Source organism: Sander lucioperca, chromosome 13 (assembly GCF_008315115.2).
Source record: "Sander lucioperca isolate FBNREF2018 chromosome 13, SLUC_FBN_1.2, whole genome shotgun sequence".
NCBI lineage: Eukaryota > Metazoa > Chordata > Actinopteri > Perciformes > Percidae > Sander > Sander lucioperca.
The window spans coordinates 31,684,546-31,708,835 of record NC_050185.1 but is presented as its reverse complement, the minus strand read 5'-3'; the positions used below and the strand labels follow the sequence as shown (position 1 = coordinate 31,708,835).

General features: G+C 39.8%; 1 protein-coding gene across 5 annotated transcripts in view; it reads right to left on the bottom strand.

The window, feature by feature from the left end:
• cadm1a (cell adhesion molecule 1a) overlaps positions 1 to 24,290 on the bottom strand; it is a 421,246-nt gene that overhangs the window by 20,851 nt on the left and 376,105 nt on the right. For 3 of the 5 annotated variants that reach the window (XM_031308126.2, XM_031308125.2, XM_031308129.2), the window contains one exon: positions 19,227 to 19,259. The exons of the other annotated variants lie outside the window; for them this stretch is intronic. In XM_031308126.2, coding sequence (XP_031163986.1) covers positions 19,227 to 19,259 — 33 coding nt within the window. The remainder of the gene's footprint in view (positions 1 to 19,226; positions 19,260 to 24,290) is intronic. 5 annotated transcript variants of the gene reach the window in all.

Here is a 24,290-nt window from a genome sequence, read left to right as displayed (position 1 = left end):
ATTGGTGATATATTCGTTATAAAGAAACTGTGTTTAAGTGTTACAAAGAGAAAAATCTCATCAAGGTGAAAGTGCCAGAAATGTAAAGCATTGATTAAATTGACTCCCTAAGTCAAGCCCTGTGCCTCCCCTGCTCTTGGTATAGTGATAATAACAACAGAGGAGACTGTGTATCCTCGTGTTGTGAGACAGAATAGTATCAGTGAAATGACATCGGGGGCTTTGTGTAGATCTGTGTACACAGCAGAGACATCCCTGGGTGAAGGAACTGTGCCAAGGAATTGAGGGGCTAATCCTGGAAAAAAGAGTCTGAGACAATGGCTACATTTACATACATACAGTAAACAGACTGCAGGACATTCTCTGGTCAAGGTTGTACATAGAGTTGATCTGTTTACACGCACCTTTTATATCTTACCTCACTGATTCTACCTATTTTCCAAAATTAACATATGAAAGCATAGCTTTGCTGATTTGCGGCTTCACTCTTTTTTCATAGTTTTTTCACTGTAGACCTATATGTGGTGGAATGTCTGGAAACACCGTGTTGTGGTATGATGAGACTAAAGGGAAAGCTTAAGCATGTTTTACAGTAACCGCAGCCCAGCTGGCGCGCGCATATGTGATATCATGAAATCGCCGTAACTATTTATACCCGCGCTGGTGGTCGCGACACTAGTTGCAGTCTTCTCCTGAACAGAGGTGGCGCTAATGAGCAAAGACTACTGACTTTGCTCTTTCTACGGACTAGAAGAAGAAGAAAAAGGTAAACAACGGTAGAACTGGCAGCAGCATTGCCGTCAATGCTTCGATTTGATTCGATGACCTACTTGGTCGGATCAAGCCTTTCATTCACCATAAAAGAACTCATCTTAACCCAGTAAGTTTACAAGAGAGACTTGCAGTCACTCTGAGAGTCCTGGCATCCAGTTGCCCAGGAGCTTGTTCATTCCCCTTTTTTGAAAAAAAAAAAGAGTGGTGCACGACCTCGGCTCGCGCGCTATAAATCCGGGCGTGGCGGCAAGATCTACATCAGGGGTCTCAAACTCAATTTACCTGGGGGCCGTTCGAGGCAGAGTGTGGGTCAGGCTGGGCCGCGTCAAGTATTCAACAAAAGTATTCTTTGTTTGCTTTCTTAAATAAATCTTGTTGCCTCAATAGACATTTTTTAAGACCCGGTTCTTTCTCTCATCTCCCTGGTATTTTGTATACTCCTCAGCATGTCTAGTTGAGTAATGACGTCTGATGTCATATTCCTTGTACACTGCAACTTTCTCTGTGCATATGAGACATGTAGGGGTGCTCCTGTGCTCGATAGAAAAAATATGCCGTCTCCCACTTTCACTGAAATTGCCTGTGCTCGTTGCCAACCTTTCTCTTCACGGCACATTTTGAGAGAGACATGACTGGAACTGGGTGATGGCTTGGTTTCAACCAAGTGACTAACGTTGATACTTCCCCAGGTACTTCACGGTTGGCTAGCTTGACAACCGTTGACAACAAACGCCGCAGTCACGAGACTAGCTATGGTAGCCCGTAAGTGCTAAACAAATAAAATAAAAGCGTGGCAAGCGCGGCACACGCAACGACTCAGCAAAAAGGTGCGTTTCAGAACAACGCACGGGCTGCACTGACACTAAACTTTGATGTCAAGTAGGGGGGCCACAAAATATCAGCCCGCGGGCCTCAGTTGGCCCCCGGGCCGCAAGTTTGAGACCACTGATCTACGTCATTTTGACGTCACGATGGCACGCGCCAGGTTGGGAACGGCCAGTATAATTCACCTCTTAGACAACATCAGATCATTCATAGGTTACAGGTTAGGGGACGAGAATATTCGGCCAGTCTCTAAACCTGTTCATGTATAATTATGTTTGTCACTCTACAGATTCAGGGCATCTAGACAGCTGTATGATAAGGGAACGTTTTGTCTCAGGAATGTCTTCTTTTGGAGGTCGGAGGGCCAGCCACACTTTAGCATACTTCCCAGAGAGAGAGAGATAGGCTGAACTAGGCTTTAGCATCTGTGTTTAGGCAACTGCGATATCTTTGTTTACCTCAAAGGTTCAGCTAAACGTAACGCCTCCAGCGTGAGTTTAAATCCACGTTCAGGAAGACAGGAACTTCAGAGAGTTGGGACGGCACTACACAATAACACATCGTGGTTAAACTGTACTGCCTGCTTAATTGTCTCCTCAATTGAGTGTTCATTAATTGCTCCTGTGTAAGTCATAAGTCTCCCGAACCTTCTTCACTTACGTGAAATGAGTTGCATTGCTTCTGAGTTTTTCCTTATGTGTTTCACTAGTTTGCAGCATTCAGGAAACACCATGCCAGTGTCTTTAGCAAGAGTCCTCATTTTTAAACGACTATGTTTTGCACATCAAAACAACCCATATGATTCATACGAGCGTTTTTTAATCTGTCACCACTATGGTTAGGGTCTGGTTATGTTTATCAAGTCAAACAACTTTGTTAATGCCTTAACCAGGTAGTTTTCCTTCTTACATTTGAGTTATTTTAAGGTTGGAACAAGACCAAAGAGTCTACAGCAGCGTTGGCAGTTCTACTTATAATGTCAATTGCTCTGCCTCTTTCTGTTGTTGTTATTGTTGTTGTATTCTTATTTTTTTGCTGTTTTTAAATGTCTTATGTATCACTGTACGGTGTCCTTGAGTGCCGAGAAAGGTGCCTTTAAAATAAAATGTATTATTATTATTATTATTATTATTATTATACTGTAGGCACAGTGGTGCTTTGAGCTTAATACTACAATCAGCATGCTAACAGATCACAGTGTTAACTGAGGTTGATGGGAATGTCATTAGTTTTGCAGGTATTTGGTCCCCAACCAAAGTCGACAACTTGAAATTTTGACCTGATGGTGGTGCTAGAGGAAAAGCTAAGTGATCACTTAAGCTATTACAATTCATCCTGAGGGGGACATGAATGTTTGTACCACATTTAATGGCAATCCATCTAATAGTTTTCAAGACATTGCACTCTGAACAGGCTAGTATTCTGTATCAGCTTGTTCCAGGTTTTCATTTCAGCTATATGATTTTTACACAGTGTAAAATATTCAAACCCAAGACTTCAAAGTCAAAGTAAAGTTGCGTAGAGTTCAACTTTGGTGACCAATTGCAAATTGTCTTGACGAGGCTGACCTGTGATAAAATGAGTCCAAAATGGAGGAATGTACTATACCAGAACTCGCCATAACCAATTATTGCCACTGCATGACACGTCTCCAATGCCGCTTTTCCACTGAATGGTCCGGCTCGACTCGCTATTTTTTTGATTTCCCATGAGCAAAAGCTGGACAGTGTGTTAGTACCTGGTCTAGGCTCCAACTGAGCTGAGCTAATACTAGAACGTGGAGTTAAAACACTGCAGACCAATGATTGGTCAGAAAGTATAACCACGAGTGCAACAGGGGACATCCTGCACAAACCCACAATTTTGAAATAGCCAAGCTACCGTCAATAGCGATCACAAATAATAAAAAAAGGGCAGCCTGCAAAACTACGCCGTACGCTGTCGTACAAAGTGGAGACAGTCATCTGTTTGGTTGTTGATGAAGGGATCTGGCGAGTGTCGCGTTGAAGATGACGTCACGGCAGTTTCACTCGACATAGCTATGGCGATCGGCTGAGAATCACGCCTACACTGAGTGGGTACTATCTGCAGTGGAAGACAAAAAGAGAAAATGACTTGTACCAAAAAAGTGAGACGAGCAGAGCAGCGCTGTACCATGCAGTAAAAACATGGCATAAGGTTTCAACAAGCAGATGAATTATGCTGTGCCACTTTATTTTGCTACAGCACTTTCTAGATAGTGCTAGACTCTACATAACTCCTCTGCATGCTCTCACACATACTGTGCATAAAGATAGGCTACCAGCAGAGAAAACAAGGATGTATGTTAACAATGTCAGGAAGTCTCAAAAGGACTAAAAATAAAATATAATATATAATATAATATAATATAATATAATATAATATAATATAATATAATATAATATGAGATATATATATATATATATATAATAATATTTATAATATAAAAATTGCATATAATTGTTTAATCACAGCTACGTAAATAAGGGTAACTCGTGTGGTCTTAATGTTTGCTGAGCCAGCACAGCATGGTTATTCCAAAGTGCATCAAAGGACTCTGTGAGGTTTGACCTTTGTTGCAAAAATTGTGGCTGCTCACAGACAGTAAATGCCGCAGAGCCAAGAGGAAAGAAAATGGAATCTTGCCATTATGTAAAGATGCAGGCCTAGCGGAATATTTTCTTTGTTATCATGGTCCCTGTATGCCTGCATTGTCATGCTATTTTTTCGTCTTTGAGGAGCAGTGTTGCGGCACAATCTCCGCCAGGTGTAGTAACGCTGACAAAAACCAGCAGTGATAATAAAATCCTTGAACAGGGCTGAGTGCATGGTGTCGGCCCTCTAATCCAAGCCTCACCTCAAAGGAAATTCAGACCAGCTTACATGCATGGATGGAGTCAGGAAAAAACGAAAAAGAAAATCTGCTGTATTTCACATATACAGCTCACATTATAGCCATAAGTTGTATCAGAGCTGCTAAAAGTGAGTGAAGCCAGTAACAATGGATGATCCCCACAACTGGGGTTGTCCTATCTACAGGGACTACTGAGGGTATTTTTTATTGATAGACTTTTAAAACGAATATCCTTGCAATGACAAATCCCTGGTTGTAGCTTCATCAAATTGGGAAAATATTTATTCCAGCCCTTTCTGCCCAGACTGACACGAGAGAGGGTTGCCAAAGCCTCGGAAGCAAACATTTGCTGAGAGGAAAAGAGAGAAGAAAGGGGCTACTTTTGCACTGGTGATTGATAATCCATTTCAATTTCCTCTCAGATGTGATTGTTATTTTTTGTGGAAGATGTAACCCATATCCCATCCTACTGAATAAAAGTGTGTCCTCACAAACTCTAGTCATAATTGAGTTTTCTTTTCTCTGCCCTGTTGTCGTCCATGCCAACGCCGGCCCAGCCGAGCAGACAAAAACAGTACAACTGTCTCGGATGAAAGTTGCAAAACTTAGTTGCTGTCATTGCAACACTGAAGCTAAATGCAAATTACAATTAGAGCATTATAAAACAAGGAGCACGCAGGTCACATGCCTTGGGATCCTATTTTGCAACAAAAATTTGTGAGAAATGATGCCAGCCTCATGCTCACCACCTGCTGTGTCTGCCTGCTTGAAGCTTAGAGTATCAACCAAATCATGATAATTATGATCTAAAAAAAAGGATTATCATATAAATAAATATGAATATTTACAAAATACATGGTATCTGAGAAATGTCTATCAACCCAAGACAAAAACATTGTAGGCTAATTGAGGCATATAGAATGTGTAGACAATAACTGGGCAGTCTGTGGGTTTACCACTTTAGTCCACACTAAAATATTTCTATTGGATGGATTGCCATAGAATTTTGTACAGACAATCATGGTCCCGAGATGATGTATCCTAATGACATTTCCTCAAGGGCCGATTACTAACACATTACGTAAACATCATATGATTTTTTGTCAGCAATAACACTCATGTTTATTGCTATTTTATATAGAATTACTGTTGGTAATATGCTACATTGTTAGCAAGAGGTTTGTAAAGGGCTCGTGAGAGACTGTAACAGCAGTTGGTGAGAGACTGCAGGTGTTAACATTTCAGCAGGTAGCAGAGCTGGGGGACAGATGGGGATGACTGGGGAAGTTTGGAATCACGTGAAATTGTTTCACTAATTTGTGTGCATCTGGTGGCCTAATGGACATCAGAAAATTATACAGAATTACACAGCGCTATTAAAGTAATATTAGGTCGTTTCGAACATTTGAAAGAGTAAATGTATATGGACTGTATTTATATAGCGCTTTTCTAGTCTTAACGACTACTCAAAGGGCTTTAACATAGTACAGGAACCATTCCCCATTCACACACATTCATATACTGTGGCCAAGGCTGCCGTACAAGGTACAAGGTGCCACCTGCTCATCAGATAAACATTCACATTTAGTGTCTTGCCCAAGGACACTTTGACATGGGACTGCAGAGCCAGGGATAGAACCACTGACCTTCCAATTGGTAGACGACCGCTATATCACCTGAGCCACAGCCGCCCACAGACATAGTACAGTGAAATATTTTCATTTGTCAATTTCTGATATGCAGTAAAAAATAACCATGTCGCATGAAGTTTGGATGGAGGATATAGAGGATGGACTTGGGGTTTAGCCTGGCACGTATATCTGCTCAATATATGACTACTTTACAAGGGTTATGATGGGTCAGCTGCCAGTGGTGCTGCTGCTGAGCAACTTTGGACTCCAAAAGTACAACTCTACAACTCAACATGGAACATAAAAAGGTGTGCCTGTTGTTAACCTGCTCAAACTTTTTAACACAGGCTGATTAAACACATCAGATCTCAGAGGCCACAGGTGAGGAGAAAAATCACTACTGATTACACTTCCCTGTCTATTTCAACACTTCCTTGCCTATTTCATCATGTGAAAGCCAGACGGAACCTTAGAGGTTCACTTAACTTTCAGCAGGAGGTGAGTTATGAGAGGAGGAAGAGGTTTGTCATCTGCCATACTCGGCTGTGAGTCTGAAACTAATTAATGCAGCATATGTGCCTCATATGAAGAGAGCCCCACAGACAGGTTCAAGCCACTGAGTGCCAGCCTCAAAATACAATCACATCTACAGTATTTTCTGTGTGCACACATTTCTTAAATAAAGAGATCCCATATTGGCACTGATGTAGAATTCTATAATGGACTTGTAGAATTCTATAATGGACTTCTCATAATTAAAAAGCACTTTTATGCAAACCTTTTCCTTTCTTAAGGGCTGAAACTGGTTTCCACGTACTCATCATGATGCATTCAATTTCAAAACTCCATTTTATAATTTTTTCTAAGGTTTACATACCCACCCCATCTCTGCCCTCCAAAGACAATTAATAAAATTCTGTCTTTCCATTTCAGAAACACACCTTTCAGACATTCCACGTATTTGTTGACCAGCGTGGACCCGGGAAATACAGCTTCTGTGCTAATGCTGCAAGTGTGAACAAAAATCCTTTAACTCTTTCAACCCTCATCTGTATGTGCTGTTTTCATTCTCTTATTCACAGGCTTATGGCATAGTCTTAGCATGACATGTCATGATTTCATAACAGGTTGTCATGTTTACTGGTACTGAACATGTTTGAGGACACCATTATGAAAATAAAACATTATATGCAACAGTATATTGGATGGGTTTTTTCTCTGCAGGTTTTCAACACAGAACATATATCTAAATAAAATGGATATTAGTGCTAATCTCAAAAATATAAAGTGCAAAAAACAAAATAAAGAAATGAAAAGCAAATTTTCCTAGGTTTTGTCACTAATTTATTAGTTTCCATCATGTGTTGTTTAATGTAAACAGGAATGAGATTATTGCCATATAGACTCAGTCACACCTGAGTTTGATTTTATACTTCTTTACATGTTGGTGAATTTGCACCATTGAGAGTTATGCAGAATTAGCTGCCAGTCCCAGCAGTTCCTGTTTGCACTTTAACTAACTACTTCTGATACTGAAGAAAATATCTGTAATGAAAAAATGTAATGACTACAGGGCGAGATCTGACATTTTCAGGAGCATCTTTTTACGTGATTTCTAAGCAGATTTTTGGATGTTTATCCTCGACTGACATCGGAGAATCTGCTACTTTATCACTGGATACAGGTTCTTCTGATTCCACCGTTATGTGAGAAAAAGGGCTATCTTTTACGCTAATTCTAAAAATCAGGATCATCGGGTTCCAGGTTCAACCAAGGTCATAAACATATCATCATCGCCAAACCAAAAAAATGATTTTGTATGCATACAATCATCAAACAAATGCTCTGGCTGTCAAAAAACTGCCACTGTGTCCCTTTAACCTACCAGATTGTCAGGCAGTCAGTGATGTTGGCAATGCCATCTGTCCCTTTGAAAGTCAGTCGACCCAAGATCACCTGCTGTCTCTGAGGTCTGCAAGGACTCATTCTTCAAGTCAAAAGGACAGCATTTGAAGTGTTGGCCAAATTTTTAAACCCGTCTTTCCCAAATGTTTCCATACTCAGCATAGAAACCATGCATGTACATACACAATACAGATGTATATCGCACACATTAAACACACCACAGACATAAACTTCTCCTCTACAAAATACTTTCCTAAGTTGGCTGCCCCATGCAGCCATAATCAAAAGTCTAAAGAAACAATTGCTACATTTGCTGCACTTACAATACTCTGGTAATGGTAATTTGGCACATTTAATGAATGCCTTGTCTCATTAATGACATCCAAATGTGACAGCCTTAGTCCTTGGATTCGAGAGAAAGGTCCTGTGCTTTACCTGCCATAATCCTGCTGTGAGCAAAAGGGCCATTAAACTGCTCCATTCCTCTCCACTATTAGATCTCCGAGCGCGGCTCAATTATCCCACTACTTTCACATGCTTGCTGACAGCGTGTTGGCAGGTGTGTCCTTTCCAGAGGCTCTCACCTCTCCGGATGGGAAATTAGTCAGTGCAGCTAGCCATCAGCAAAAGCAACTGACATCTTCCACCAGCATGGCTTTTAATTAAGAGTGAGGAGATGGAAGTAATTTTGTAAATTGCAAACACTGCGTGAACATCTAACACCAAAATGCAGGCTCTGAACTGCGGAGCACGTGCATTTTTTAGAAACAGGCCACAGGGAGTTAATTTACCTCATGCAGGTAACATGACGACAAAGACAATTTTAGATTAGATTCATAAGTACAGAGCAACAAAATGTAGTTAGTGTCTAACCAGAAGTGTTTAAGCAGTGATTAAATAACAAATTAAATACATGTGCTACAGTATGAATAAATAATAATCCACAAAGTAAAGCCCTGATTATTACTGTAAGTGTGGTGTTTATGGCCACTATTGTCGCACGATGGAGCTGGACAAAACTGACAGAAATAGTGGACATTGGCGCAATTGCTGCTGCTCAGAAACACATGGGAAATAATACTTCCTCGTGGAACCATTTTTACTGGATGCTCTGGAAATCTTATCTTTAAAATGTTTCACAGTTACGCTGATTCATGTCTGTTGGTACAAGCATGGTTTACTGTTCTATACACTATTACCAAAAATAAACAGTGTATACTTTACGGTATATAGAATGTGATTGGAACACACTCTGATTGGGATTTGTATAACTGCCAGAATATTAGAAATACTGAGGCTCTGTAGTCACAAATCTCTAAATACGTAATCCCACCCTTCTAAGAATTTTCTTCCATGCCACCAAACGAAGTCTGAACTTCTCTTAATATTGAATTGCTTCACTTTTAATGATATTTTCTAGAATCATATCTCCATTCACATTGGTCTGAATGTGGTTTGAAAACTTAACATAACTCTCGTGCATAAATACTAAATTCCTTTTGAAATCTATTTTTCTTTGTAGTAACCAACCTTACCATGTACAATTTGGTGTGATTTGTTGTGGAAACATGTTCAGTCATTTGACATTCCTAAATATCAAGTGGTCAAGTGTGGTTAATGTACTTTAAGGAGGAATTTTTGCTCCGGTTAGTAAGTGAGAAAGGCTTTGTAGTCAACGTGTTTATTCCCTCCTTTATTCTATGAGTTGGTATAGCTTTAGCTCATTCTACTGTGTGAGCATTTATGCAGCGCTTTCTGTAGCTTTTGTTTCGAATGAGCGCCTTTAACTCTGTGGGTCTCACGAGTGAAAACGACTTTGTGCCACAAGAGCTTCCGAGAGCCAGAAGTGCAGTGATGTTTATCCATATGCATAATAAAATCAGTCAGTATGTTGGAGTTTTTCCAGTCTCTTGGCATCTCTCTCATTTCAGCATAAGAGCTAATGCTTAATCTATAAGAACACAACATTTCAACACCCACTTCTCCAGTCTGGCAGCTCATCTCAGAGCCTCTTCCTTTTTCTGCCGCATGTTTAATTTGTTCCCGCCTGCCCTCCACGCCTCATCCCCTGTACCTGGCCTATTTCAGAGGGAAATGGTCAATCTCGGGAAGAGCCTTCGAGCTTTATGGCATTTCAGCTTCTTCTCTTTTTTAGTCACGACAAGCAGGGCATCACCATGGCAACAACATTTGAGAGGATATGGGGAGCCAGGCGGTCAGCGCTGATGCTTGTTCTAACAGGCTCTGACTTGGTATCACACACTGGGCACGGATATATAGTCATGAATTAGCATTTCTCAAATACATTGGGAGTTTTGGAGATTGCCCCGTTGACACCCAAATAATGAATGATAATTGTAAATGACACTTGAAGGAAGGAATAACTGAAATGCACTTAGTTTTCTGAATTGATTGAGCTGAAAATAATCACAAATTGTTTCTTTTTAACAGTTATACAGTCAGCAATGGTGTTGACAATGAGGGGCGCACAGGGTCCAACCACATTCCTGGGTTTTCACACTGAAGACAGCAATAAATAAAAAAAAACACAAGGGGTTGGGTTGGGCTGGGGGGGCATGTTGTGTCAGTTATTTATTTATTATTATTTATTTTTTTAACCTTTATTTATTCAGGGAAGGTTCACTGAGAGGAAGCCTCTCTTTTGCAGGAACACCCTGATCCCATTCACACAGTTACACATTCGTACCTGGAAGCTGCCCAGTACAACCACAGTCTGATCTGCTGGCCACTGAGCAGCTCCACTGGTACAGGTGATACAATGAAATCCAATCCAGGTAGGCTGGTTTGACTAATTGATTGCCAAAACACCCTAAAATAAGCTACCAGGTATCTTTGCTTGCACGTATTTAATTGCCCAACACAGGACATGGCCAGATGGTGTTGAATTATGTTTCAGAAATAGTTGTGCCAGGTTCAGCTATTTTTTTACAAAAACCCAGACTACAACAGTTAGAGCACTACAGTATAGGCCTAACTCCTGTGGGGAAAACTAATGCAGTCTAATACAACAGTCCTACACTATTACCAAATTCTAGCTTCATGACGTGTATGATGTTGAGTTTTACCAGAACATGTAAACACAGGTTTTACAGTAACCGGCTAACTGTAGGGCATGTACATGCATGCTCTGATTCCTTGCCTTTCTCCCAGCAAACCTTAGCCTGGTTGACACCAGACCCTTCTCAGTTGGAACTGAGAGTGGGTCTGGGAAAGGATCATTCACAGCGCATTTCCAAAGGGGCGTCACCAACGGACGCCGCTCAAATGCCTCTGGGCGCAATTGGATAGTCGTTCAACCAATCAGACCAACGATCCGGGTGACGTAGCAGCTACAGCAGCATCAATGGGTTGCTACGCTTCGGTGGCCATCATGTTGAATGTAAACAAAAAGTTGCTTGTTGATCGTCATCGTGTAAAGCCCGCCTCAACTGTTGTGATTGGTGCCTCGATTTGGAAAAATTGAAAATGGGCTTGAATGGGCTCTTGGCCAGACTGACTTGCAGAGCAAATCTCAAATTTGCAGGAAGTTCGTCAGGGTTTTCTCAGGCTAAGCAAACCTGGTTTCCTGTTAGCATGTAATCACAATCAAGGCTAAAGCAGGGGTTCACCCCTGTAGCTACAGCTTAAATTATTAATTGGCTAATTTGATAAATGGCTGCATTTATATAAAAGCCCTTTATTACCTCTGCAGCCAAGTATGCCAGTTAGTCAGAACTCTCAGTAATATTGACTATTGTTAGTGCAACTTATTAACCTTCTTTATTCTTTATTCTAATCTTATGTATTATAATTATCATGAACTGCAGCTGTGTTTCCATGGTATCACACCTATGTGTCCCAATATAGGCAAATTAAACAGCTATGAAAGTATTGTTACAGGTTTGATGAGTTGATTCTTTATTTTCATAGCTTCCTCGACCCTAACTACTGACCCTCTCCACCTCTGGGGACATTTGCTACTAATGTTATTATTGTTGCGTGGCCAGTCATGACTCAGCACTGTCAATATTCATTCAATCAGGGCTCGGAATCCATGTCATAACAAAGTGATTCACTACTTACTGAACTACCGTCTGTATTGTATTCAGGCTGGACACCCACATGAATGACTGGCTGATCAGACCTCTCCCCAGGACTGTGTGGGTATGTACAGACAGTGCTTGATTGATATTTATGACTTTCCTGTTTGTTATCTCCGCCGGCCGCCTTGCATTCGGCTGTGTCTGTGTGTGTGTATATATGTCTGCAGCTTATTCTGCATACTAATGGATCAGCTTTTATGGCCTTTCATTGACAGGATAGCTTGAAGACAGGAAAGCGAAGAGAAAGAGGGGGGACGACATGCAGCAAAGGACCGAGGACCGGACTCGAACCTGGGACGCTGCCGAGGACTCAGCCTACATGGGGCGCAAACTCTACTGGGTGAGGTAGAGGGTCATTGACTGCTGACTACTCACTTCTCCTAACCCGCTGGTAGGGGCCACAAGTGATCAACAACTGCTTAGGTTTGGAATCTTGTTTATGCTAGGGACAATCTTGTTTCCTCTAGGGACAACGTATGTGGCGGTCACGTTAGTTTTAGCCGATTCTTTTGCTGGTGTTTACACATGTACAAAAATTATGTCAGCCAGCTGCTGAAAGGCATTTGTCGCTTAACTTATCAGTATGGTGGCGACACACTGGGTGACTTTTTTGTCAACAGGATAGGGCAATTTGCTTGCCAGCAGGAATTAACGTACACTCAATGCCTTTGTAAATTTTGCAAAAAATCACATAATAAAAAGCATTTCCAGCAATCTGCAGACTACTGAGTGCACAAACTTGTTAAAGCTGCAATAAATTGTTGTTGGCCACTTTAGGGCAGCTGAATGAAGTTGTGAACAACAACATCAACATATCATTAACCTTTAGGTGGATATTACAAACGTATTAGCAAGCAGTTGCTTATTTACATATCCAGCAGTTACACAGCAACAGTATCATTCATTAGGAGTCATGTTTGTCCACCTGGTTAATGTTAAGTCTAATATTCACTCTCTCTCCAGCTATGTTCTTGGTCTCTGAGGGAAATATCTGGCTCTATAGCTGTTAAATGTCTGAATGTTTGATGCGGAACAGGTTTTTAAGAGTTGCTCAGCTGAAAACAGCTGCCTGCTGCGACCGAAAACACAACGCTATGAGAGCGGTCAGAGTGAACAATAACAGTAACATTGTTGAAAGCTTAACAATGAGCTGAAACTCACTAGAAGCTCTGTAAAGCCGAAGGGAGCTGCAGATTCAGCTGATCATTCTCTGTAGGTTTGTCACTATGAGCAACTCCTTCCACATTGCCATTTCGTACATTTTATTTTATGAAAATATTGATTATAATGGCTTTAAAGTGAAATAACTTTTACCTCAAAGTATTGCACTAGAACAAGCAATACAGGGAATTTGAAAAAGTATGTTTTTTAAAATGATTTATAATCAATCATAATAATCAAGCTTGTGTATTGCAACAGTGGCATGAACACATCATGCTTTAGGCTACAGAGAAAGAGCCATGTGACATGGACATAGTTTCATGTGTGGTATCTTTTGCAAAGAGAGAGAGAGATCGGCTTAAATGGGTTTGCACCTCTGGGTTGTTAAAATGAACAGGGGACTAACACTTGAACTGTATTTGAATTAAATGTATGTCTAAATGCTGACCTTGAATACATTTAAAGTAAATGATGTCTTGTCAACATCTCATTCTTGTTCTTCCAGTAAGATCATTGTTGCTAACCTCTGTACAGTGGCTGGATTTATGGTTTTATCTCCTGGAGGGAAAAAAGGCACAGTGCTATTTTCAGAACAAAGCAGTTTTAACGTTCAAGAATAACTGAGCAGGATTAATTTGATGCAGAAAATGTGATCGATATGTGGTGAGCTTGTATTTAAGGTTATGTCTGCATTTAGAAATGTTTGAAGGCTCTGTAGTGTGCGTTTGTCGTGCGGCTGGTTGTTGCATTGAGAAAAAAAAAAAACATTTCACAGGTTAAAACATGATTTGTAAGCTGGGACAAAAAAAGAGTCTATTTCCACTAAAAAGCCCGATTTCACATCGGCATAAGCCTTGCGGAATAAGTGAATGTTAATTATATTTAAATATTCGGTACAACACCTGAACCCTTCACTATGGTTCATTCACCACATCGTTTGTGCATCATAATGAAATCCCATCTCCATCAATCCGCCGTGAAGATCAATTCATCTGGTTTAAGCCCATGTTCTTTTGCCCTTTATAAATATTTTATGAATGAAATACTGTAACTGAATATCATTTTTCTTTTAAACAAATCAGAATGATGTACATGAAAATGCAGTTATTAATGTCACTCGGCATTCAGACTGGCAGTGGGCTGCTTAAACACTCAGTAATGTAACAGGATAGATCTGACACCTGCTCCTTTCATATCTACTGTAAGATGTACAGTAAACAAAGTCAAACAAGTGGCAGGCTGTCAAAACCTCTTTAGCATTTTCACTTACTAATGTACTTGAACCTGCAGACCTGATTTTATTGGCCACACAAAACACAACATCAACATATCATCATCACCTTTGAAATTGATATGACAAACTTGTTATCAAAGTTGCTTAGTTACACATCCAGCAGTTACACAGCAATCATTCATTTCAAGTGTTTCTGGCCACTTGGTAAATGTAAGTTTAATATTCAATCTCTTCTAACTCTGTTTTTTTATCTCCACCAACTCCTGAGGGAAATACCTGTCTCTGTAGCAGCTAAATGCTCCACTATGTTTTAGCAGCTAGTCTCTAACTGTGTCTGTCTGATGCTGAGCAGGTAGTGTACACTGGGTTCATCAGAGCTTTTTCACTGGAAACAGCTGCTAGATGCAGCTGGAAAAGACACTATGAAAGCAATAAGCGTGAACCAAAACATTAAACACTGAGCTGAAACTGCTGCAGATTCAGTTGATAATTGTCTGTAGGTTCATCACTACGAGGGACCCCTTTCATATTGTTTTCACAAAATTTGATATATTATTATAAATATATGCATTAGAGCTACTGTAGAGAATGAGCTATCATTTTAAAATGAAGGCTATTTAAGGAGGTGAATAAGTGATTAGTTTGGAAAATTGCAAAGTTAAAGCATCAAAACTCTTTTGGTTTGAATAGATTCTGAGCTGGAACGGTCAATACCGGAACGTTGATACATTCAATGCCACGTACTACATTAATGCTATATATGCAGGGCTTTACATTAACTTTTTTGATCACCAGTTAACATGGCTGGTAGATTTTTAAAGTTACCAGCCAATCAGACTTTCCATTAGCCACATTTATTTTTTTTTTTTCCCTAACTAACTTTACTTTCAGTTGACGTCCTCTGGTTTGTTTTGCGCCGTTTCATTCGTCTTTTCCGTTTCATTCGTCTTTTCCGTTTCAGTGTAGCTCGTAATCGACCCCACGCACGCTAGGCACATAGCCAACCATTGTACGACATGGCACAACCTAGTGCTCATGGGAAATGCAGGATAAGTACTACAAGCATTGTTGCTAGATTAAAATTATTCATACATTATACACAATCTGGCAACACCAATTTGTCGCATCGTTACTGCAGCCTGCCGATTCAAACAGACTTCATTCATCATGAGCCACATTGGCTAGTAACTTTACAATGTTATGTGCAAAGTTAATTTTTACGCGCATTTGGCTGGTTGGCAGTTGTTAATTTAAAGCCCTGATGTAATAAGTAGCGCTGTTTGAATTACGGGGGGTATTGGGGGGGTCCGACCCCCCTAGATGAGACTTGGACCCTCCCAAAAGGGATGAAAATAATAGTTTGGGGGGGTACTGAAAAGAATTTAATAAAATATAATGTTAGCCTATCCACGTTTTATGTATTTTAATGCAGTATTACCATCACATACCAACAATTCAGGAAATAATCTAATAAAATAGGATTTTCAAACCCTCACTCTCCATTGGGCTGTACCATTTCCCTGGTACGTTCAGACTGTGTTCTGTGGTATGGTTCTTTGATATCACTTCACTAGCTGTCAAAACGTACGTACCAGGTACGGGCGCAGGCGCTGGTGTGTCAGTGAAATTAAAGGAGAATTCCGGCGCAAAACGAACCTAGAGGTTATTAACAGATGTGTACCCACTCTGTCACTCTCTGGGACATGTTTTCATGCTAATGGAATGTGTTTGTAGCTTGAAAGACGCTAGCGCGGACCGCTGATTAGCTTACAACGCTAGTATTCGGGGCACAGGGAAAGTAAAAACAAATCGCTATTTATACCACTAAAAAGGCTCAAAATATCCCCAAACTTCAACGGTAGCATAATGAGGGTCCCTAAATGTTAACCGAAGCATTGAGAACATTGTAAGTGTACAGAAATGGTTGTGTATGAAAGGTGCTATACAAATACAGTTATTATTATAATTATAAAGAACACACTACTGTCTGCATTGGCATTGAACAACCATCCATCCAATATGAACTTCACTAGCCTACTGGGATGCAGGTGAAAAGTACGTGAAAAATGTTATATTATAGATTTTTTTACTTTTACCAAAATCTAGAAAGTCACTTTTAGCAGCCAAATTCATACTGTACGTTTGCTTCACACTGTCTTATTAATTTATTTTGCAAAAGGGAATTCAGTTTAGGCATTTGAAGGGATGTTATGTCTAAAGCTTTTTTTTTATTTAAAAGGGAAATCTTAAGATGCTTGATGCAACTTTTCACTGGCCTTGTAATTTCCACAATCTTAATTATATACAGCTGCAGTTTCTAGTGAATCTTCAAGTTCATACACAGTAAATATATGCATGGCGCGTTACTTCAGTTAATAATTTTCATTTAAAAAAAAATGCTGGGACAGAGTGTGGCATCTGGAGCAACCATTCAAAAACTCATAAATGTTGAGATGACATCCAACAAAAAGGAGAATAAAGCATCTGTTGCCTGGCCAATGCAAGCTGGCCACATCATTCAAAGGGAGAGAAGCTGAGTGCGGCTGCAGGCGTGTCTGTCTGACACAGGAAGGAAACACCATGTCAGGAGGCACTTCAACACCCTCATTTCACACCACCATCGCCGTGATGTATTAAACATGCCATTTTATGCTGATGATATCATTAATTAAATTCATGCATGCATAAAATAGAAAATAGTTTTGAAACATGTTGATGAACGTACTATCTTAAAGCATTATAAGCACATTGTTTTATTTGCTTTTGCTTTGATGCAAAAAGGTGCTTCACAATCTAATCTAATCATCTATACTCGCTGATATTGCATGAAAATGGGACGGTGGGAATAATGTCCAATATATGAAGCCAACACACAACCCAGTTATGTTTGTTTTATCACCACATAGGTATTATTTTTTAGTTTTCACCCTCATCCCCATTGAAAATCACAACATTTGGTAACACTTTATAATAGCCATCATTAATGAATGGTTAATTGATAGTTAATAAAACTTTAGTTAATAGTTATTTTACTGTATTAACAATGAAATGATGATTTAGAATGTTCACTGATTACTAGTAATGTTATAATTTGTTATTTTATCTTTAGTTTAGTCTAATATGAAATAATTAGTTTAAGAATTTAGATAGATAGTTAATATTTGTTAATGGTTAACAAGTGTTGCGTAAACAATCTATAAACATTATTTGGATGGCGATTATAAAGTTGGAAATAATGCTCATAATCATTAGTTAATGATTGCTAAGTGGTTTATAAAGCATAAAGTAACATTCATTTGGACCCAATAATTCTTTTTGGTGATCTATAAAAAAATGTTAATAATAGATTATTGTTTGGTTTATTTGAACACTGATAATATCTAAATAATGTTTATAGATGCTTTAAGTAAACATTAACAGATTATAATCAGCAACTTTATAATAGCCATCCAAATAACGTTTATTGACGATTTACAAACAGTTTTTTTAATGTTTACAAATTATATAATCAATGGACCCCTCAGTCATGCACTCAAGCTTAAACTGCAAGTGAAAATAATTGAAACTGCATGAGAAAGAGAAAAAACCTGCCCATCTCAAATGTCTCTACCACTTTTATAATAAAACTGATCCCCTTGGTAACTGTGAGTGATCAAACTTTAATATTTACAAAGATAAGATGGCTGCTCTGATATCTGTGAGACACTTGTTTACACCTCACACGCCTCAGGAGTCTGCCTGGCCCTATCATTTATTTTGATAAAATCTGACCGTCAATTGAAAAGAAACTAAAAGAAAGAAAAGAATAAAACCATGTAAACAACTTTTTTTAATGGCAAGCAAGGCTGGATTAGCATCCTGGTAAATAGGCATTTACCATGGGGTCCCAGGCCATCAGGGGCCACAAAGGTTCTTCTCGGTTGGTCAATATGAATCCTTATGTAATGTATATTCCTAAATATAAATGTATTTAACTAAATACCCCACAAACAGGGGGTTAATAGGGGGCCCATGGCTCATTGTATGCTGCACAGGCCACTATAACTCGACCATTATGTAGCAAGTGAGGGAGGTCAGTTTAAAATGTCGGAGGAGGAGAAGCAAGCACATGCTTAATAGAATAGTATGTGACCCCGCGTTTATGAATTTGATCACACAAATTGTGATTCTGCTGCCACAAAATAATGAAAAAAGGGATGCAAATTAGGCAAAATGAGAAAATGATGCGTATCATCTTCATTCAAGTTAATGACAACGAGTAAATGAGGTCTATTTTTGCCTCCACACAGAATCATTTTATGCTGTTTGATATAATCAGTCATGGCCTCAGAGTGGGCTTTATTCCTCTGTGGCACCTTCAGGGAAACACTGTAATTGGTTGGTTTGTGAAACCATTTCATAAGTGCAGTTCCAGTGAGAAGAATGAGAAGCTTTACTACTATGCATGTCTTTATGCAATGACAGTAAGTTATATAAACATTTTTGTGGCATAATTAATGCAACACAAATTAATTGTAGCTTGACTGTTACTTGGCAGGTGCTCGGTGGCATTAAAAGACAGCTCAGTTGAATCAATAAATGACTGACACCAGGCACACAGCTGACATTTCCAGGCTGGGCAGCCCAGCACAACTGTCAACTGTGCAACAGTAAAAGTAGGCATGCTGCAGAGAAAGGATACAAGTAAAAAGAGAGACATAAAGAGGAAAGATACCAACCATGAGCTGCAGGTTCAGTGCTGGGCGCAGTGTCTGAGCACACAAGGAGAGGACATGGCAGTTTCGGAGGGAGGTGTGGAACAGGAGGAACAGCATGCAAATAAAGGAGAAATGGGGGAAGAGGCAGGGAGGGAGCGGGGCAGGGGGGGGAGAAAACAAATGACACCCATAAGCAAGCATTCAGAAGACCAGAACATGACAAAAGACATAAGGCTTAAGGGAAATCAAAGGGGAACCAAAGGCAGTGCAGAGATAAACATAAGCTTACACACACACAAATACACTTTCCACTGCACACACTGGACGTTCCACTCAGAGGGGAGGGTGACTACTGCTTCAGGAGATATGGAAAAGACTATTATCATGTGCTTTAGGCAGCTTTCGTGTGTAGAAAAGACAAACTATCAAGAGGAACTAATTGTGCAGCAGTCCTGATGTAACAGTGTATAATTTGGCAAAACACTCGACCATCTATGCACAAAGGGAATGTTTTGCATGGCAATGACTCAAGTAAAGTTTTAATAAAGAATCAGTGTTCAGTGTTCAGGGTTGCGATGGCGTGGTATGAATGACATATTCACCAACATGGTTTGATGACTTTTTAAATGTAGTTTAATGCGGTGGCCTTTTCTTACATTTTAGCCCTAGTCCTATAACTCCTAATGTCCCCCAATGATCAACAATGATCCATAGTAATTGCAGACAGTGTTCCGATGTCCACCAGAGGCATGAATGTTTTAGAAAAGTGAACATGATTGCCAGATGCATGATTCAGAAAGGGGTTTTTAGATACTGTTGGATGACAACTAACAAGCACTTGGTTTGAAGCATACTTCCACACTGTCTTAAACCTTCACGTTTAAAGGTAATTATGAATAATTTGTTGTCAATTCAGACTTGCTAAAATAGCATTCCATTGCATCTCTGTCTGTGTTTGACACCCATCAGCTTGCTGCAAATGCCAACAAAGAGACTGAATGCTTTGATTATGTTGATTTTATATCAGATCCAACTAGTGCATATTGACACCTTTGTTGGAGTTGTGCCAGATAACAGGCATTGATTGGTCAGTTATCCGATCCAGTGGTATACTTACAAATCACGTCCTATGCTAATTCAATGCCTTGAGATATAAGTTTTGTCCACACAAAGAAAAGGCAGAGCGGCAAATTTTGAGGTTTGGGTTGGTCGTTCTCCAAGCTCTCTGCAGGAGTTTGTAAAATTGATGCTGAATCTTTGCTTGTAATAAACCTTTTTATAATAAAGAACAGTGTCGGCGGATTCCTCTTCATACAGCATCACAGCATTACTATTTTAAGGCACCACATGCACTAAACAGAGACAAATCGCAGACAGACCAGGGATAGTTACAACGTAGAACACTTATAATAAGACTGCAGACTACTGGACTCCAGGGAAACAGAAGCAGGGATTGCACCTTGTTGAGACTGAAAAGCTGTGCTGGAGGAAACATATGCCTTTTAAAAACACTTCTGAGGGAGATGCTTCCACCAACATATGGAGCTTGTCTGAAAACATTGCTTTCTAACTGTTTATCAAAGCGCATCTGCTTTAAAGTGCCAACTTTTAAAAGTCCAACTCTGGACTATGGCTATGGAAAACACATCAAAACAGATAATGTTCAAATCGGACAGTTTCAACAGCCGCAATGTCATTTCAAGAGGCTAAATGTACATTAGTGTGCCATGCGTTTCCTTGGCCTTCTGTCTCAGCGGAGACATGAGAAAGTGCCGAAAAAGCTATTAAGACCAGACAGAAGTTTGTGTAAGAGAGAGAATGGTGCTCAGTATGTGTAATTGTTCGGGGAGCAGTAGGCCAATGCCACACCTCAGCTCTTCCGCCAGAGGCTCAGAAACAATCTCACAAGGTGAGACTGTTTTGAGTCCAGCTCAGAATTACTGAAGCCTCTGAGGACACATTTCTCTACAAGGTCCTCGAGTAGTTGAGACACATCAGTGCTAAATAATGCCACAGGCCAGTCACTGGTAGACATTGTTAACATGGTTAGTGCCTCAGCATAATCTACAGAAGTTTTTCCATTGGGGCATTATTGTTGTCACCTGTATTTGCTTCTAACTCCAGATTAGCAAATTAGCTAATTTTGGCCTTAACCCAGGCTTTATGGAATCACTAATTCTAACACTAATCACTAATCAATACAAAATGTATGAAGCAGCCCTTCTACGCAATCAGTTTACTAGATCCTAATTACAGGATCCCACCATAGACAAAAGCATTGTGTTTAAGTGACAAGTACTAAAGATTACACTGTGACAAGTTTATACTATAGATGAGTAATGATGTTGCTTTCCACATTAATTAAGAGATGTAAGAAATGTTTGTAGTGTACCAAATGTACTTGTTTTGGCTTTGATGTAACAAACAGGAAGTTGGCTGAGCCATTAGCAATAATGGGTGATATTTACAGTTGAATTTTAATTGCGCATACATTCTAGACACAAACAGGATTCTTGACAAGTATTGGTTTATTGTATCCCTTTTTAAAACTTGTTCTACATCATTACAGTCCCAAGGAGAAAGGGGTGATTTTCTATTTAAAGATTCTACAGTTGTGTTGAAGGTATCCTTGCTGTTATGTATATTTACAATAAAACCAGTCAAATATCACCCTGAACTGCCATAATTTGTTTCCATTAATATTTATATACAGTAAGGGTAGATCTGTACATATAAGGAGTCAAACCTAGACTGAGGCTGTTATACAACATTACCTGCCTTAAAGTTATCTTCAGCCAAACCAATTTGGCAAGCAACAAATATTAGATCCAAATGATGATCATAACTCTAAGACAGTGACGGACTGGTAATCTGGAATTTGGGCAGATGCCAGAGGGGCCGCTGGTGGGCCGCTGGTGGGTGGAAATGCCAGGGCCGTTTTTTGTTCCCAGTCCGTCAGTGCTCTGAGACGTTAAGATATTTTCAAAAGGGATTATAGTTTATGATTAAAAAGCTACGAGACACAAGTGCCACAGGTGAGTTATTGAATAGCTTGCTGAGAGAAGACCGTTCTCCCTGATGATGACTATGGACGCTGAATTTCTCACCTCTATGAAATCATTTAAGCAACTTTTCAAGAGGGCATTTATTTTGATAAATTGAACAAAATCCAAGGGGTTTAATCCCAATGCTTACTGAATAAAATGGATGGCGATAAATCACTTATGGGCATTTGGACTACTTGACTAAATGAGGACTTGGGGAAGCACTTAGGGAAGCACTTGGGTGCACGTGAACACAAGTATAGACAATAATGCAGTTTGAAAAAGGCCTTATATAATAATAATTGAAAATGGTGAAATAGCTGACTGGGGGATTTTTATTTTCACGGGATTTAATATTTTTCAACAGAACACTCAAAATGTAAAATGAAGCCTCTGTTCCTACAAGCCTCAGTCAACAGAAAAGCAGCATGGCCTGGTAACCCTCATTACACTGTGGGTGGCAGCCATGTGGGACCATTCAATATGTCTGCTGCTGAATGATTGCCTGTCCGTTTTCGAGCAGCCTCGTCCCCATCCACCATCTCTAGCTTTACAGGTCAACTGAGACATCGGCAGTTTCCTCACTGACATCCAAAGACATGATGTGGGCACATCAGCTCCATTACTAGTTACTAGCCACGCTTCCCATGAGCCCTTTGGTGACTCACTGTGACATGACATTCAGCTCAACATGCAGAGATAACTGCATGCCAATCATAATTGTATTGGCAGAAATGGATTAGGTGGAACCCTGTGGTGCTGAAAATGCCAACAGGCTGCTGGGTGTCCCCGCTGGCATCTAGATTACTTTTTTGTTGGATCCACTTTCTCTAACTTGCCTTTTCTACTTCGACTTTAGTTTGCGATTTCCTACATTTCCCAGAATTTTGCCGTCCCCCACAGAGCTCTGTTGATAGGGAAACCGTTATCTCTTTCTCTTCAACAATAGATTTGAATGCTAGTGAAAAACTGTACATCGAGGAAGAAATTCTACTTCTTAGTCCTAAGGAACTTAATAAGTATAGTGACTTATACTTGTTGATCACCTGTTTTTTTGCAACCTTAACATGGGAGTAAGGCAAACTCTGCGATGAAACAACAAAAATGGGCTCTTAAATGCAGGATCTATAACAGTCCCTTTTTTTTACCTTTATTTATTCAGGGAAGGTTGTCTGAGAAGAAGCCTCTCTTTTGCAGGAAAACCCTGATCACATTTACACAGTTACACATTCTTGTGTCTTAAAGGTGCAGTAGGTAAGCCTTATAAAACTAACTTTTTGTCATATTTGCTGAAACTGACCCTATGTTCCAGTAGAACTACATGAAGCAGGTATTTAAAAAAAAATCTGGCTCCTCTGGCACCACCTACAGCCTGTAGTGCGATTTGCAAAAATCCACAGCTCCCCGTTCAGATGCACCAATCATGGCCAGGGGGGGTGTCTAACTGCATGTCAATCACTGCTCATGCACACACATTCATTCTCCCTTGTGGGGGGAGGGGCAATCTCGATCAATACGTCTAACCACCTCCAAACTCAAATCCTTGAAAAAGATTCTGGATGGGTGGCGATGACACTCGGTACAGAAATTCATGTCCACCTCACAATCAAATGTAATAACTTTTGACTTTTCATCTTGCACCACCATCAGGTCAATTTTTTTTTCATTTGTCCAATACTTTGGTTTATGATCACATACATCCCAAACTAATGACATTCTGATCAGCTTCAGTTAGGTTTAGTGCTAATTAGCGAATGTTGCAATGTTGCACAACTAAGATGGCGAACATGTTAAACATCATACCATACCAGCATGTAAACATTGTCAGTGTGAGCATGTTAGAATGCTGAAGTTAGCATTTACCTCAAAGTACAGCTGTGCCTAGGAACCTATGACTACAAAGAGTTAATAAAATAAAAGAAATTGTCGAATACAAGGTTTATACGCACAATTTTGCAGTTCTTTGAAAACATTTTAACACACTACATGCAGTCTAGGAGCTGTAAGGTAGTGTAAATATGAGTATATGTGTAAATACAGA